The sequence below is a fragment of the Artibeus jamaicensis genome, unplaced genomic scaffold (assembly GCF_021234435.1).
Source record: "Artibeus jamaicensis isolate MK-2021 breed Jamaican fruit bat unplaced genomic scaffold, CSHL_Jam_final contig_391, whole genome shotgun sequence".
Lineage (NCBI taxonomy): Eukaryota > Metazoa > Chordata > Mammalia > Chiroptera > Phyllostomidae > Artibeus > Artibeus jamaicensis.
Genome location: NW_026521814.1, coordinates 24145918 through 24162155, shown reverse-complemented (window position 1 = coordinate 24162155; position 16238 = coordinate 24145918). Strand labels below are relative to the sequence as shown.

The 16238-nt window shown below is 40.4% G+C and overlaps 1 protein-coding gene across 3 annotated transcripts in view; it reads left to right on the top strand.

Moving 5' to 3' along the window:
- The window catches only part of HIBCH (3-hydroxyisobutyryl-CoA hydrolase), a 71935-nt gene that overhangs the window by 7998 nt on the left and 47699 nt on the right, over positions 1-16238 (top strand). For 2 of the 3 annotated variants that reach the window (XM_053665211.1, XM_037162968.2), the window contains exons 2-4: positions 3648-3690; positions 12928-13068; positions 15236-15320. In XM_053665211.1, the coding sequence (XP_053521186.1) occupies positions 3648-3690; positions 12928-13068; positions 15236-15320 (269 nt within the window). The remainder of the gene's footprint in view (positions 1-3647; positions 3691-12927; positions 13069-15235; positions 15321-16238) is intronic. The other variant, XM_037162967.2, reaches the window with a different exon arrangement.

Sequence of the window (16238 nt, the reverse complement as noted above, 5' to 3'; positions counted from 1 at the left end):
AACTCGAGTACAATGAGAAAGATGCGTATGAAAATACTGTAGTTAGACTGTATTGGCAGGCATGCCAAAGAAAAATGAAATTTAAGGTGTACGGGGAGATGTTAACTCTGGAATCAGTAGCAGCAGCTTGATAAGCACTGCACATGTGTCAGTACATAGACTATTTGATAGGACTGAAAACTTGCCAATTTATCAATTTTTCAAGGATACTTTGAGATTATTTGAGGGGCAGTAGTGCAGATCAGGCATTCAAAAAAAGGGGCAGTATGACCATTGTTACCACTTGTAACCACATCTTAGGTGACTGAATTTATAAACTAATTGTAATCTACCCTGACTGGTGTGGTCAGTGGGTTGGGCATCATCCCACAAACTGAAAGGTCACCACCAGTTGGATTCTCAGGGCACATGCCTGGGTTGCAGGCCAGGTCCCTGGTTGGGGGTGTGGGGGAGGCAGCTGATCAATATTTCTCTCACACATCGATGTTTTTCCTCCTCTTCCCTTCCTCCCTTCTTTTCCTCTTTCTAAAAATACATAACTAAAATCTTCAATAACAAACTTTGTAATCCAACTTACTTTACAGAATTTATATTACTTTCTATTTACATTATATTTTAATTAATCAATACTACAAAAAAGGGGGACAGGGAAATCACTCGTTTTTTAAATCAGTCATGCCTCATTCCCAGATTAGCATATTTTGAATACGTCTTGCTTGCCTCAAGTGCAATATTCTTGTCCAGTGATTCCACAATTTGTATGCCTATTAGAATCACCTGGAGACCCTTGCGGACATGCCAAGGCACAGGTGACATCCAAGGCCAATTAAATCATAAGCTCTGGAGGTGGGACACAGGCATAGGTATTTTGTTTGACACTCCCCCAAATGATTCCAAAGCACAGACTAGTTGTCACTAAAATCAGCACTTTATAAAAATTAAACCGAAGTGATAGATTCTACCTTACTTAGGGATGTTTTCTTTCTTTTTTCTTATCAATACAGTATTTATTTGTCTTCTCTGTCAAACCCTGAACCTACCACTTTTTCCAGGCTGCCTGGGGAGTTATAGGGAAAGGGACATACAAGATACGGGACGGGAGACAGAACCATGGGAGGTGGAGATGCCTCCTTCACATGGCAGAGAGGATGAGAAAGGCCACCATCAGGCAAAGAGCCCATGACCTCTAAGAGGTCAAAGTCCTGAATGGTGTAGGAAAAGAGCTGTTGCTTGAGAAGGGGCCCTGGCAACCAACGATGAGGCTTCCAAACAGTTCCCACTGCTGCTCCAGAGCCTGCCTACTGCGTCCTACGGTGGCAGCTCTGACCTCGCTGAGCTTGGCTGATGTCCCTTGAAATGGCACTGATCTGGAAGCTGTGGCCAGGAATAGGTGAGGCTGCAGGACGCAGGGCCGCCAAGCCCTGAGGCTCTCTGTCAGTGTGGCTGTTTTAGCACCACTGCAGACAGTGACTGGCTCCGTAACTGAGGTGCTCCCGACCAAGGAGGGGGTGGAGTCAAACCTGGCACCGGTGTACTTTTCAGGGGACGAGGGGTGGGCTGTGGCAGAGGAGCTGCTCCCAGTGCAGAGAAGACAGAGTTAGGGATGCTTTCTAAACAAGGTTTTCATGTAGACATTTAAAGTCTGAACTATCCCTACCCTGCAGCACCATTTCTACAGCTTTTCTCAACATAATTTTATATTTTTTGGAGGTTTTAAGTATCAAAAAATGTAAAGGCAAAGTTCTTTTTCATTTTTTTAATTGTTCAAATACAGTTGTCTCCATTTTCCCTTCACCAGTCCCCCATCCCAGCCATCCCCACTTCCCACCCTTGGTCCTACCCCTTTTTGGTTTTGTCCATGTGTCCTTTCTCTTTAAACCAGAATAACTTTGAATACCTTAATGAGGCCAGTGCCAAAATGCCAGTTCAAGGTTAAAGACTGTGCTGTCAGGTTGGCAATTTCATGCAACTTAGAAACAGCAAGAAAACCAGGTTTGGCTTCAAGTCCCAGTTTTACTTGTGAGACAGAATTTTATTTCACTTGAAAGTTAATAAAAACCTACCAAATACAATGACAACACACAGAGCACGGCATTCACAGGTCACAAAAATCTCTGGATCAAGACAGAAAACAAACCAAACTGCAACTGGCCCTGGCCGGGTAGCTGGGTTGTGTGTTGCTCCCAAATGTGAAGGTTGTGGGTTCAGACTGGCCAGGCAGGTACAAGAAGCCACCAGTGAGTACATAAGTAAGTGGGACAACAAATTGATGTTTCTCTCTCTGTCAGATCAATAGAAAACTAAGTTCCTTGTCAGATTTTACATAGTTGTATTGCTTCTATTTGTTCTTATTCATCATACTCATATTTGAGTATTGAGTCCCTAAGTAATTCTGAATTTATGGCCTTTTCTTTCCTTCCCATTGGCTCCAAAACTGCCATCTGGTGGAGATGAAGAGGAAACACACAGCCCAGATTTTATCACTCAACTTGGGCGTCTCCAAAACCTTGGAGTCCATGCTTATAGTACAAAGGAGAACATGCCTTAAGAGATATGCTGCTGGGTCACAGGCCACACAGTATCTCGTACTCCCCAACTTGTTCCACTTAAGAGAGGGTGTTGATACCCTTCGGGGATCTGGAAGTTGAGATTGACATTGTCCTCTGGAGTCACTGGAGCAAGGTCTATTTTCTATTTTTAACACCTATTGTAGGACAACAAACTCACAGTTATTAACAACCACACCTAAAACAAAAGCAAACTAAAAGGACAGGTAGATCAGGAGTGGAAACATAGAAATGAAGATCTCAAGGAGGGTTAGCAACAGGGGAGTGGGAGGAGGAGAAGGGGGGGAGAAGTTACAGAAAATAAGTAGCATAGACAGTAGATAGAAAATAGATGGGGGGGCAAGAATAGCATGGGAAATATAGAATCTAAAGGACTTGAGACACATGGTCATAAACTAAAGGGGGGGTAATGGTGGGGATGGGGTGGTAGGGTGGAGGGGAATGAAGGGGGGAATAGAACAACTGTAATAGCATAATCAATAAAAAAATAAATTAAAAACACCTATTGTTAAAAATAGTGAGTGATGCCTTGCTTCCTGTCTTCTAGTTGTATGATCCAATTTCTTTTGTTTGGGAAGATAACCTGGGGCTTGCCATAGGGGGTCTGCTTTCTGTTCATCCTGTGGTTGGTGTTGGCTAAGTGGGTTCCCTGAAATCACACTCAAAGCCTTGACAGGGACCAACGAGATAGCTGTAGGTTAGTGTCTTGTCCTATGGCTTTGGCAAAGTTCAAAAGGACATGGTCATTTACTCTTTGTTCCTTCTGGCATTTCTAGCCCCTCACAAGTTCCGAACCTAAGTTATAAAAAGCAAGCAAAACTGATTTGCCAATCAGCAGTTCCTGCTGTGAGGCCTGTTGTCTGTTCTTTGTCGAGTGTGTATTTGGGGATTATATGTGACCTAGGTTAGAAAAGTAATTTTTTATTTAAGGCTTGACAGTATCTTCTTAAATGTCAAGAAGCTAAGACTAACCCCTTGAAGTTCCTTCCCTCTTTCTCACATTCTTCACTGAATTGTTTCTTTCTGATGAATGAGTCATTATTTTAGTGGTGATGAAATGTTTGCTTACATTTGTTTCAGGTTTAATTCCTTCAAAAGGATTAATATCACACTGCATCATTTGGTAAGTTTGTATTTTGTGTTGCTGGCATTATTAGATTATTATGTATAAACTTAAAATGTGATTGTTTGGGAAGCAGAGAAATACTGGCAGGTGTCATTGACCTTGGCACATCATGGCTCCCAATATTATAGTGTCAAGACTTGACAAATATAACTTGTGGGGGGTGCCATAAGGTTGTGGATAAGAGCATGGTTAGTCAAGTTTGAATTGGAATGCCTGGTTTAATGGGTCCACTACTTAACCTTGGGCAGATTACTTGTTCTTTCTCACCCTCCTTTTTGACATACAAAATGGGGATAATGATATCCACCTTAGAGTGTTTATGAATAATAAAGGTACTTCATTTAAAAATCTAGCCTAGTTCTTAGCATATAATAATTTTATACATGTTAACTACCATTGTACTAATAGTTCCCCCTTCTAGAGCTTAGATGTCTTTATCACATTGCAAGGAAAATAGTTTTTATTCATATTTATATCTCTGCTATAGACTGAATGTTTGTGTCACCCCCAAATTCATGGAGGACAGGTCAGGAGGGTGGAGCTCTCACGAATGGTATCAGTGTCCTTACAAAGAGACTCTAGAGAGCTTCCTCATCTCTACGGCCTTGTGAAGGAGGACACAGTGAGAAGGTGGCCATCCATGAACCAGGAAATGAGACATCAGCAGACACCGAATATGCAGATGCCTTTATCTTGGACTTCCCATCCTTTAGGACTGTGAGACGTAAATGTTTTGTTGTGTATGCCACCCAGTCTATGGTATTTTTGATATAGCAGCCTGAACAGACTAAGGCACCTTTATAGAGCCTGAAAAGTACCTTGCGTATAAAAACGACAAGTTACTCTGATGTAGTACTTACTGTATGCCAGGTGCTATTCTAAGTACTTGGTACGTATTAGCTCAGTGGGTTCTATCTGCAGTTCTGAAACCTCAGAACCAAAAGTTTGTGGTGATTGCATTTGGTGACAAAATATGACTTGAAGCTATTTTTATTGTTATCCTAACTAGTGCAAATATATATGGTTTGGTGCAGAAGTGTTTGATTAGAGTGTACATTTAGACTCATCTTGGGATGTCTCATATAGTATATAATATGTACTTTGTTACCTTTCCAAAATCTAGAAAAATTTCTGAATTCTGAAACACATCTGGAATTAAGGGCTTTTGATTAAAAGATTATGGTCTTATTCCTATTTAGTGGATTAGACCTGGAGGAGGGACAGAGAAGCTAAGTAATATGCCCTAATGTCATACAGCTGAAAAATAGGAGGTGAAATTTGAATCCACGTGTTCTGGCTCCATAGACTGAACCTTCTTCACGCTGCAGCTTCTGGCACAGTGATTCTCAGTTAAGTCTAAGTGCAATGAGTTTATGAAGATTGAAGGCTGAATGGTTGGCAGTCCCATTATTGGCTTTTACCCGTGCTTCAAAAGCACAGAGGCTGTATCCCAAGTAGTCCCTCTGGGACCCTTCTAATAATACAGACAATAACGAGAAAGTGATGGAAATAGGCCACTGGTGGCAGTACTGTAGACAGTTACGAGAACTGGGGAGGATAGGAGAGGCAGATTTGTTAGAGATTTTTGGTAAATTTGGTTTTTAACAAGTTGAGTTTTGGGTGCCATGTATTGTAGTTAACTCCTGTGATAAGAAAATCCTGTGTAGTAGGCATTCGTTTGGAAATAGGGGCCTGGGCCTCTGGAGCAGTAAAGATACAGGTGCAGGTTTGATTCGGCTACTTGCAGGTAATAACTGTAGGTGGAAAATAGATACCCTCACACAAGGTGAGGGAATAGAGCACAGCTAAGGACGATTTGCAGGACCCTAAAGTACTGATACGTAGAGGAATTTACTGATCCATATTGAAATTATTCAACTGATGCTTGAGTAATTAGCATTATTAAATGCTTTTGATGCTAAGAATTGTGCTTTGAGTCATATTTGTGTTATAATAATTTAAATGGCATTCGTCAGTGTTGGCTGGAAATTGATAAAAATCTTAGGAATGGGAAGGACATGAGACTGGATAAAGAGGAATGTCAGCAAAGTATATCAAAAGGATCATGTTCTGCTAATGGTAGAATACCTCCCTGGGCATGTCTTTGAGTCGCAACCCTGTTCAGTGGCAGTGGATGTCAGTTACAGTGGAAGGTGTATGCTTAGTGAAGATTGGGACTTGGGTGTCCACAGTGTGAAGCTTGTCCTGGGCCATTGTTACAGCAAAACTGCATCGGTACAATGATGGGTTATTTATTAAACTAACTAAACATTTTTGAGATACCTGCTATGTGTTAGGCACTTTCCTCAAAGGAAAGGGTCATTCATGTCTCAGATTGTTTGTGAAGGCTGTAAAGTGTTTTCCAAAAATGTAGTCTGCAAAATAAGTCCCAAGAGATAGTGCATGAAAATACACACACATACAACCTCTTTAATCGAGTAGGAAATTTTCTGCTTATTATATTTTAAAATTTTACATCGTATATTTGCATATCAAAAATGGAAAGTCTTACAGAAGTGAAACTTGTTTATATTGTTTTAAGTTTTTTCCCAAACGGATTTGACCAGAGGCCATTTTCTCCTTCCACATAGCAGAAACGAGCATCCCTTTCGCACACTTTGGGAAATGCTGCCGTGGATTTTGCCAGAGCAGTTCCATGTTCCAGCAGAGTGAATATTCCAAGTCATACGGTCTCATGGGTTTTGTTTGGGCAGACTTCACGCATTCAGTTTAGCACAGAGCCGTGTGTACTTGGTGTCCAGACATGTTAGCAAGTGTCTTTCCCATTTCTCCTTTGAATGGATGGAAATGATGGGTCACCCAGTCATTGCAGGACTGCAGAAGACTTTTGTAGTGGGTTAAAATGGGTGGAATTACTGTATTTGCCATGTATAATGCACACCCACGTTTTTATGTGCATTACACACGGGATTATACTACCCATGGTATGTAGTCATTGTACTCCTGTAGAATGTGCATCTTTATTTTTCCCTGAAAAAATTTGGCAAAAAAAAACTGCACATTATACACGGCAAAATACGGTATATAGTTTGAAGAAGATGATTGGGAGAGTCAGTGTAGGAGGCATAATGATTAGAGCGTGGGCTTTGAAATGAGTCCTGGTCCTGCCCCAAAGCTGTGTGACTCCGGGCAAGTCACTTAACTTCTCCAGGCCTGAGTTTCTATATCTTGGAGAGGAACTCCTAGTACTTGACTCATGGGGTTGTTTTGAGGATTAAGTGCAAAGTTTTTCAACTGTTTAGCATAGTGCCCATGGAAAACCTTAACTAGTAAGTTAAAATAAAGAACAGTTTTTGGGGGGACTTTCGGCCAAGGTGGAGGCTTAGGTAGGTACACTGTGCCTCCTTGCACAACCAAAAGAAGGACAACAACAAATTTAAAAACAAAAAACCCCCAAACTCCCAGAAAATCGAACCATATGGAAATCTGACAACCAAGGAGTTAAAGAAACATTCATCCAGACCAGTAGGAGGGGCAGAGTCAGGCAGACAGGGAGGAGAGGACTCACGGGACAGCAGTGGCTGGAAGTCCTACACCAGCCAGGTGGCGGATGGCAGACTAGGTGAGGCTGTGGCTGGTGGACTGGGTGGTCCCACATTTGCATGCAGATAAATCGGGAGGAAAAACTGGGGAGCAAGATAACTGCACAACCCAGGGTTCCAGCATGGGGAAATAAAGCCTCAAAACCTCTGACTGAAAACACGTGTGGGGGTTTCAGTGGTGGGAGAAATTCCCAGCTTCACAGGAGAGTTCTTTGGAGAGACCCACAGGGTTCTAGAACATACACAAACCCACCCACCTGGGGATCAGCACCAGATGGATCCAGTTTGCTTGTGGGTAGCAGAGGAAGTGACTGTGAAAGCCATCTGAGAGTCGGGCAAGTGGCACTGTTCCCTCTCGGACCCCTCCCCCACATACAGCACCACAATGCAGCCAACATGGGTTGCCCCACCCTGGTGAACAGGAAAGGAGACAGTTACCTACAAAGGAGTTCCCATGAGACTATCAGCTGATTTCTCAAAAGAAACCTTGCCGGCAAGAAAGGGCTGGAAAAAGTATTTGAAGTCATGAAAGGCAAGGACCTACATCCAAGATTACTCTATCCAGCAAAACTATCAGTTAGAAAGGAAGGGCAGATAAAGTGCTTCCCAGATGAGGTAAAGCTAAAGGAGTTCATCATCATCCAGTCCTTATTATATGAAGTGTTAAAGGGACTTATCTAAGAAAAAGAAGTTAAAAAATATGAACAGTAAAATGACTACAAACTCACAACTATCAACAACTGAACTTGAAAAAACGAAAACAACTAGAACAGGAACAGAACCAGAGAAATAGAGATCACATGAAGGGTTATCAGTGGGGTGTGGGAGGGTGGAGAATGGGGGAAAAGGTACAGGAAATAAGAAGCATAAATGGTGGGTACAAAATAGACAGGGGGAGGTTAAGACTAGTATGGGAGTTGGAGAAGCCAAAGAACTTATATGTATGACATGAACTAAGGTGGGGGAATGTGGGTGCAGGGCAGAGGAGAATAAAGGGGGCAAAAATGGGACAACTGTAATAGCATAATTAATAAAATATATTTTTAAAAAGTTTTTTCTAATTGCTTAAGAAAGTATTCAAAATATAAATAAACTGATCCTTTTCAGGATGCATAATAAAGATTTAAGAAAGCCTTACTTTTTCACATTAAATCTTTCTGGCTCTGGGCTAGAAACATTTCTTCTTTCCTTTCTCTGTTCTCTTTACCCTTTCTGTCCCTCCACCCCCCACACACTTTGGATTGTACGAGAAGTTAATTTCTGACTCTAGTCCCTGTAATCTTTCCTAATATGATAAATTTTCTTCATAGGAAACTTTTCTAGCTCTTAGTTAAAAATTTGTGATGTTTTCTGAAAAGAGCTTTAACTTTTTGTAGAATTAAGTAGCGCACATGAATGACATATAGTGGCGATTTCCATTTTTTCCCTTCTGGCCTTTGCATGTATGATTTTGATTAATGAATCAGTAGTTTGAAGGTTTGTAGAAGGACATGAGTTTTAGAAGTAGGAACAAATCTGTTCATTCATTCATTCATTCTTATCATTCTAGTGGCATTAACAGTAGAAGATCTTATATCCTTTATTCAAAATCTGACCCCCTGTAAATGTCCTGCAAAAATGCTTGGCCTAAGTGCTTGAAGATCTGTGCTTAAAGATATTTGTGCATCATTGTAATAGCAAAAAGTGGAAATTATGAGTAGGGAACTGATAAATTGATATGTAAGAATACATAGCTGTTAAGAATAAATATGTATCATATGTGGCAAAATCCATACTGGGAAATTTTACAGATTATATGGCCTGTTTTTTTTTCAACAAGTTGTGAGGAAAACAAAGGGATGGAGGGAGCACCTATAGATTAAAGGACTTGAAAGATATATCCAATTTTAAAAAATGGACAGATTATGTTTATGGATGCACATTTTGAATTTATTGTAAAAATCAGGACAGTTATTGCTTTTGTAGGGAGGGAGAGGGCTGTGATTGGAATGGGCAGGTGGAGGGCTTTTGGGCTAACTGGACAACTTTGGGTCTGGGGTTCGATTTTACCCCAGTTACAAGCGAACAGTTAGCCTGTTACTGTTTCATGCATGCTGGCAGTGGACATGAAACTCTTGAGTTTGAGACAAAGGACTTTGCTATTAGTGCACAGTGAGCAGCATTGAACATCACGTTTTTATCGCCTCCATGCTCCCCAAGTTTCACGGGGCTGACAGAGAAGGCCCAGATGGATGCCTGCATATGCAGTGGGCTGTATTACGGGACAGCAGTGCTGAATTTGAGGAACCTGCCTGTTCCCAGCAAGCTGTAAGCAAGCCTGCTCTCTGTCCCTACTCTCAGAGTCAGGTCTTACCTTTTCCTCAGTTACTGGAGCAAATACAACCCTGAAAAGTGACCCAAGCAAAGACTGGTCAGGCCCTTGGGTTCATGGCATGCCCAGCAGTGAACTGTGGGGAAACCTCAGGGCATGTGACAGATGGCTTCTTCCACCAAGTTGCAGATGGGGTCGTTGCAGATTTAATTAGTTAAGATGAGGTCGTACTGGAGTAAAGATTGCTGGGACAATTCAGTATGACTGTTGTTCTTATAAAAGGGGGAAATTCGGAGACGTGGTACTACAGATGTGCTTGTGCTCCTCCTGGGTTTCCCATGTCCCAGCCGTGGAATCAGCTGTTTCTCTAAGGAGCCCTGGTTTTCTTTATATGAGACTGCTGTTTAGAAATCAAGAGCTAAGCTCCGGGAGTTTTTTTTGCTACTGGGGTGTCATAGCTTTCTCTTGGGGGATAGAGCTAGGGTAATGTATGTATAGTGGCACACATACACACTGTATCCTAATCCGTGTGTACATACATGTCTATAATTGTTTCTCTATTCTGTGTGTGTGTGTGTGTAAGCATGAGTTCATACCGATGTCTCTGACTTTAATTTAGTACCACAAAGAGGGTTCATTTTAGCCTTCCCTACTGCATATCTGTACCTGTCCTCCCGACAGTGGTTCTCACTGTTGATTGTTGAATTCCAGTCAGTGTGCATGCAAAGCAGCCTCAGAATTGTTAACCACCCCCCATGAGAAACGAATTTACCAACTAGAGCACGATGCTGATGTATAGTTCATTTTGTATTTATCCTTACAGTTGCCCATCAAATCACTATTAGGTCGGCTATACTGCCACTACCACTGCAGTCACTTCAGTGAGGTTATGTCATACATGTGCAGTTCACTTAAGATTCATTTGTCAGTCTCCCTCTGGGACAGAGCTTAGGGCTTGCTTACAGCTTGCTGTGAACAGGCGGGTTCCTCAGATTCAGTATTACTGTCCCGTAATACAGCCCGCTGCATATGCAGGCATCCACCTGGGCCTTCTCTGTCAGCCCGTAGGCCTCCGTTGCCCTCCTCACTTCCCTGCAGATTTAGTCATTTGTTCTGGATGGAAAGTGAGGGGGAGGATTTAGCTGTATGTGTTTTCCCTCCCCTACCCAGCACCATGCAGGGGAGCTTTCTCCAGTCTTCCCTGGGGAGCCTGATTGGATTCCAGAGGAAAAGACAGCCGGATCGAGAACTCTTCATGCCTCTGACTCCCAGAGCTTCATACTATAACATTTGCCTACACTTGGCCTCCAGCAAGGAATCAAAAATTCGACTTAACTTTACTAAAGGCTTCTGCCTGAGATGTTCAAATATTCTGGTCCTTTGTCTCTCTGAAGGCACCTCTCCAGATTTTATGAGGCCTGTTAGCGAGCCCCTGTGACAGTTTTCTGGTCACCAAAAGTCGATAATCTGTAGTCTGGTTCAGCTCCCTGCCTCCTTGCTATAAAATCAGAAGGAGAATCTTTTTTGCTCTCAATATTTTTGAGCTGAAACCAAATAATAGAGTTTTAAAAGATTGCTTCTGGCACCGGGTGATAATTTATGTTAAATTGTTCAATTAAAACAGTTACAAAACTTTTTTGTTTTGGCTGAATCTGACTTGGTTCAAATAATGCTTTAAAAAAATGTGTCGTCAGCCCTGACCGGTGTAGCTCAGTGGTTGGGTGTCACAGGGAATGAGTGATGGGCAAGTAGGGAACGGTTGCCAGTTCGATTCCAGGCAGGACACATGCCCGGACCTGTGGGGGCGTGCGAGAGGCAATCAATTGATGTTTCTGTCTCATACTGATCTCCCTTCCCATCTCTTCTTTCTAAAAATAAACAAACAAACATAAATAAATATTTTTAAATATGTGTTGTCAGGCTGTTTTTCCTAGGTTGTAGTAGTAGTAGTTTATGCTCCCGCAGTATGTATTTCCTCATACTCCAGATATCAGAGGATATCAAACTTCTTGATACTTGTGAATTTGTTTTAAAATATGTCTTAAGTCCTGGCTGGTGTGGTTCAGTGCTTGAGTGCCACCCTGCGAATCAAGGGGTTGCTGGTTCAATTCCCAGTCTAGGACACATGCCTGAGTTATAGGCCAGGTCCCCAGAAGGGGGCGCAAGAGGCAACCACATATTTATATTTCTCTCTCTCTTTCTCCCTTCCCCTCTCTAAAAAAAAATAAATAAGATCTTAAAAAATATATGTATCTTAAAATATAGTTTTGTTTTAATTTGAAAAGATGCAATTATTTTTATTGTTTAATAACCGTTTTTGTAACCCCTTTAAGTGAATATAAATTACTACTGTTTCTGGTAATTAATGTTAATAAAATTAACTCCAACATTAAATATACGACATGATTATACAAAGGAGGACTTAAACATTGTATAAAGATACTGCTTAATACTGTCAAAATATGGATTTTAAGGTTTTATTAGATATCTGTTCATAAGAATGCATTCTCCAGTTAAAAATTTCCAGTTGAAGCTGACTTTCAATTTTATATTGTATGTTGTTCCCATGTGAAGTTTAAAATATTGTCCTTAAAGGAATGTGTTAAGTAGGTTGTGCCATTAGCCCTGATAGCTGCATATAGCAGAGACCTGGGAAATGGCTGTGTAGTTTAAAACATGTGACTTCCAGGTATTATATTAGTACTGTACTACATGAGCAGTGAGACCTGGTGATTAAGTTACGGTATGTGCGGCCCTTATGTAAGTGTACTAGGCAAGTTCTTCATAACTAAATGACATGTAAGTCTGTCATTTTATAATCTGGCTTTATACTACTTCTCCTTCCTACGTACCCATCACTCATTTCTTCAACCATCCTTCATTCTGCTTAGGTTTAACATCTTAATATTTTCAAATATTCATTGCTGTATTTTTGCATGTACTATTCCCTACAATTCTCACCCTCCTTTTTCTTGATATACATGAAGGCTGAGTTCAAGTATCATCTTTTTTCCCCCCAGATTGTCGGTAACTACTGTAGTCTTAATTACTTGCTCTCTGTTCATTTGTACTTTCTAAGTACCTAAAATATTGCTTGGTATGTAGTAATAAATCAGAAGATTTAAGGTTTTATAGTTCAGGTTGACTTAGTTCACTTGGAAATAAAAACAAAAAGATTTAAGAGGTATGTAGAGTTTGTTTTGGAATCTAAATTACTTTAGAAATCTTTGTCAAATGTACTTAGCTATCCATTTGATTAGCTACTATTGACATTGTGTGAAAAGTGTATATTTTATGTGTATGTTTTGATGTTGGCTTGTGAAAAAACTTAATGAATTTTAACATCATATGTTTACACAGAGAATGTCCAGCCACACAGATGCAGAGCAAGAAGTACTATTGGAAAGAAGAGGTTGCGCAGGAGTGATAACACTGAACAGACCAAAGAAACTAAATGCACTGAATCTTAGTATGATCCGGCAAATTTATCCCCAGTTAAAGGTGTGTACTTTTCCTAAAGCAATTACATGGATTATTTTAAATGTTTATCTTAATAGTACATTTCTGGCATTGTCTCCTGTAGAACCACTGGACTGTCTGGGATCAGCTCCCAAGCCCCATCCATTCTTGAGTCTTCAGACCTTTCCCTGTGTGGTTAACCCGAAGCCCCCCTAGTGAAGGAGAGTTCATTGCCTCCTGAGACAGCCTCTTCCACTTCTACATGGCTCTAAGTTTCCTCTGGTGTTCTGCCACTCCTTATTTCTCTGACCTTTTAACTGGTGATGCTGGTTCTGTCTCTGGGGGTATGAATGTACAAATCTAATGTGCTTCCACATGACAGCTTTTGACTTAAAGACAACTGTTTTTTAAATGCTTGGGCAGCCTTTATTAGAGAAGGCCATAAGCTTTTCTATGTGAACTGCAAGTGCAGTGGACTACTTGTGTATGAAACTTGGGTTTCTGTTTATTAACCGTGTAGATTGGGAGTGCCAGTCACTGTGTGTCTGTCTGTCTTTCCTCAGCTGTGCAGTAGAGGTGGTAATAAATCATAGGATGGTGAAGATGGAGTAAAATAGTGTACCTAATACAGTCAGCCACATAGATGTTACACAAAATCTAGTTCTGTCCTAGTCACCTGTTTCTTAGTTTATTTGATGAGTCTCTCTCCCATTTTGCTATGTCTGTTTGGAATACCTCATATGTCTTTTATTTATTTATTTTTAAAATTTTATTTATCTTTAGAAGGGAAGGGAAGGAGAGAGGGAGAGAAATATCAGTGTATGGTTGCTTCTCATGCATCGCCTGCTGGGAACTGGTCCCTGCTGGGAACTGGCCTGCAACCCAGGCATGTGCCCTGATTGGGAATTGAACCGTGATCTTTTGGTTCGCAGGCCCGAGCTCAATCCACTGAGCTACACCAGCCAGGGCCCTCATATGTCTTTTAAAGTGATACAGCGAAATAAACCAGGTGTTCCAGATTAGAGTTGGATCAGAGTGGAAGAAAGAAGAAACTTCCATGTTAGAAGGCCATATTTCTACTAGTATAGTCCAGTATTGCATTAACCTTTTGTACTTTAAAAAAAATTTATTGATTTGAGAGTGGGAGGGACAGAGACAGGCACACTGATTTGTTGTTCCACGTATTTATGCATTCATTAGTTGCTTCTAGTATATGCTCTGACATCGAATCCACAACCTCGGCACATTACAACGGCGCTCTTACCAACTGAGCTACTCGGCTAGGGCACGTATTACCTTTTGGACAACTACAGCTGTCCAGCTACATTTCTTCCTTGTGCATTTACATTTTTATTCTCAATTTATAGAGCCCTTGTTAGTATTTCTGTCTCTAGTTAACTAATTTTTTATTGGTCCATTGTTCTAGTCTTTAGAATTGACATTGGCTCTTGATTCTTTCATCCTACTTAATTATTAGCTGTCCTTACTAATCTCACATTACTTCAAGATTTGATCTGTGTTACTGTTACTTTAAATTTTTTAATAGGAAAGAGCCGTATGTTACCGCAGTGGAAAAAGATTATTGCTCTGTTTATCAACAATCTTTGGTTTGATTTGTTTGCCAGGTTTCTAAGCTTATGTAATATGTACTATTATTAAGCCCATATTTTTTTCTTTTTAAAAAAATTTTATTTTATTTATTTATTTTTTAGAGAGAGGAGAAGGGAAGGAGAAAGAGTGGGAGAGAAACATCAATGGGTGGTTGCCTCTCACGTGTCCCGTAATGGGGACCTGGCCTGCAACCCAGGCATGTGCCCTGACTGGGAATCTAACCAGCAACCCTTTGCTTCACAGGCCTGTGCTCACCATTTTTTTTTTCTTTTACCTTGGTCTAAAAGTTGTCATGGCCAAGATTTTAGATACCATCATTAAATTTGGATCACAGAATATAGTCATCCAGTAACTTTATTGAAATAGCCTCTAATTTATGTCAGGAAAGAAAATGAAGTTGGGATTCATTCTTCTGGGTATGTGTTATAAAGCTTATGCTTTATGTGTATGGGTATATACTCAGGGTGGGGCAAAAGTAGCCTAGCCATGTACCATATCTGTCTGTTCACATAGAGATGTATATATGTGTAGCTGTGCAAATGGATGTTTGTTTAATGGGTTGTGTAGTTATAATATGCTTATGCCATCTTCCTTTCAGAAGTGGGAACAAGATCCTGAGACTTTCCTGATCATTATAAAGGGAGCTGGTACAAAGGCTTTTTGTGCTGGGGGTGATATCATAGGTAAAAACTGTTTTCTTCTTGCCCAAATGTTTTTCCCCCTCATTAGAACAGATAAAGTATTAATGTATTTTTGTAGTACTTCATAGTTTGTGTTACCTTTTAGAATTTTTTTGTTTTGTTATATTCTTGTATAGTTAACTTAGAAAAAGGAAGTATTTAAAGACTTATCTTTTGTAGTTTATATTAGAAAAATAGGAAAGAGTGAATTTAAAAAAACTGCACAAATCAGACTCATAGATACAGAGAACATTTTGATGGTTGCCAGATGGGAGAGGGGTTGGGGGAATGGGTGAAGAGGTGAGGGGATTACGACACACAAGTTGGTAGTAACGGAATAGTCACGGGGCTGTAAAGGACAGCATGGGAACTATAGTCAGTAATATCTAATAATTTTGTGAGATGTCAGATGAATGGAGGGTTTATCGGGATGATCACTTAGTAAGTTACACAGCGTCTAATTACTGAGGTGCACCACTGAAACTAATATAATATTGTATGTCAGTTGTAATTGGAAAATAAAAAATGATTTAAAAAATAAAACAATACTATACACATGCCCTTCAGATATCTCGACTCTTTCCCTGAGTCATCCCACACGAAATGTCCAGTTATGGTGTGTGAGCCCACTTTCTGTTTTAGAGTAAGCAGTTCAGTATGTCACATACTCTGACAGTCTGGCCAGGTTGTTGAGTGACCTGCCACTCTCCAGGCATGACATGCTCTCACATATTTCCATGGCTTTGCCTGTACTTTCCCACTGTTCATGATTCTAAAGCCAGAATGTACTTAATTATAGTGTTTTCCTATACATTTTAAATATATTATGTATGTTTAAATAAATATGATATAAGTAAATCTTTCTCATTGTTTAGGTCAATCTATCTTACACTTTTAACTGTTAAAGGCAAAAGAGGTGAA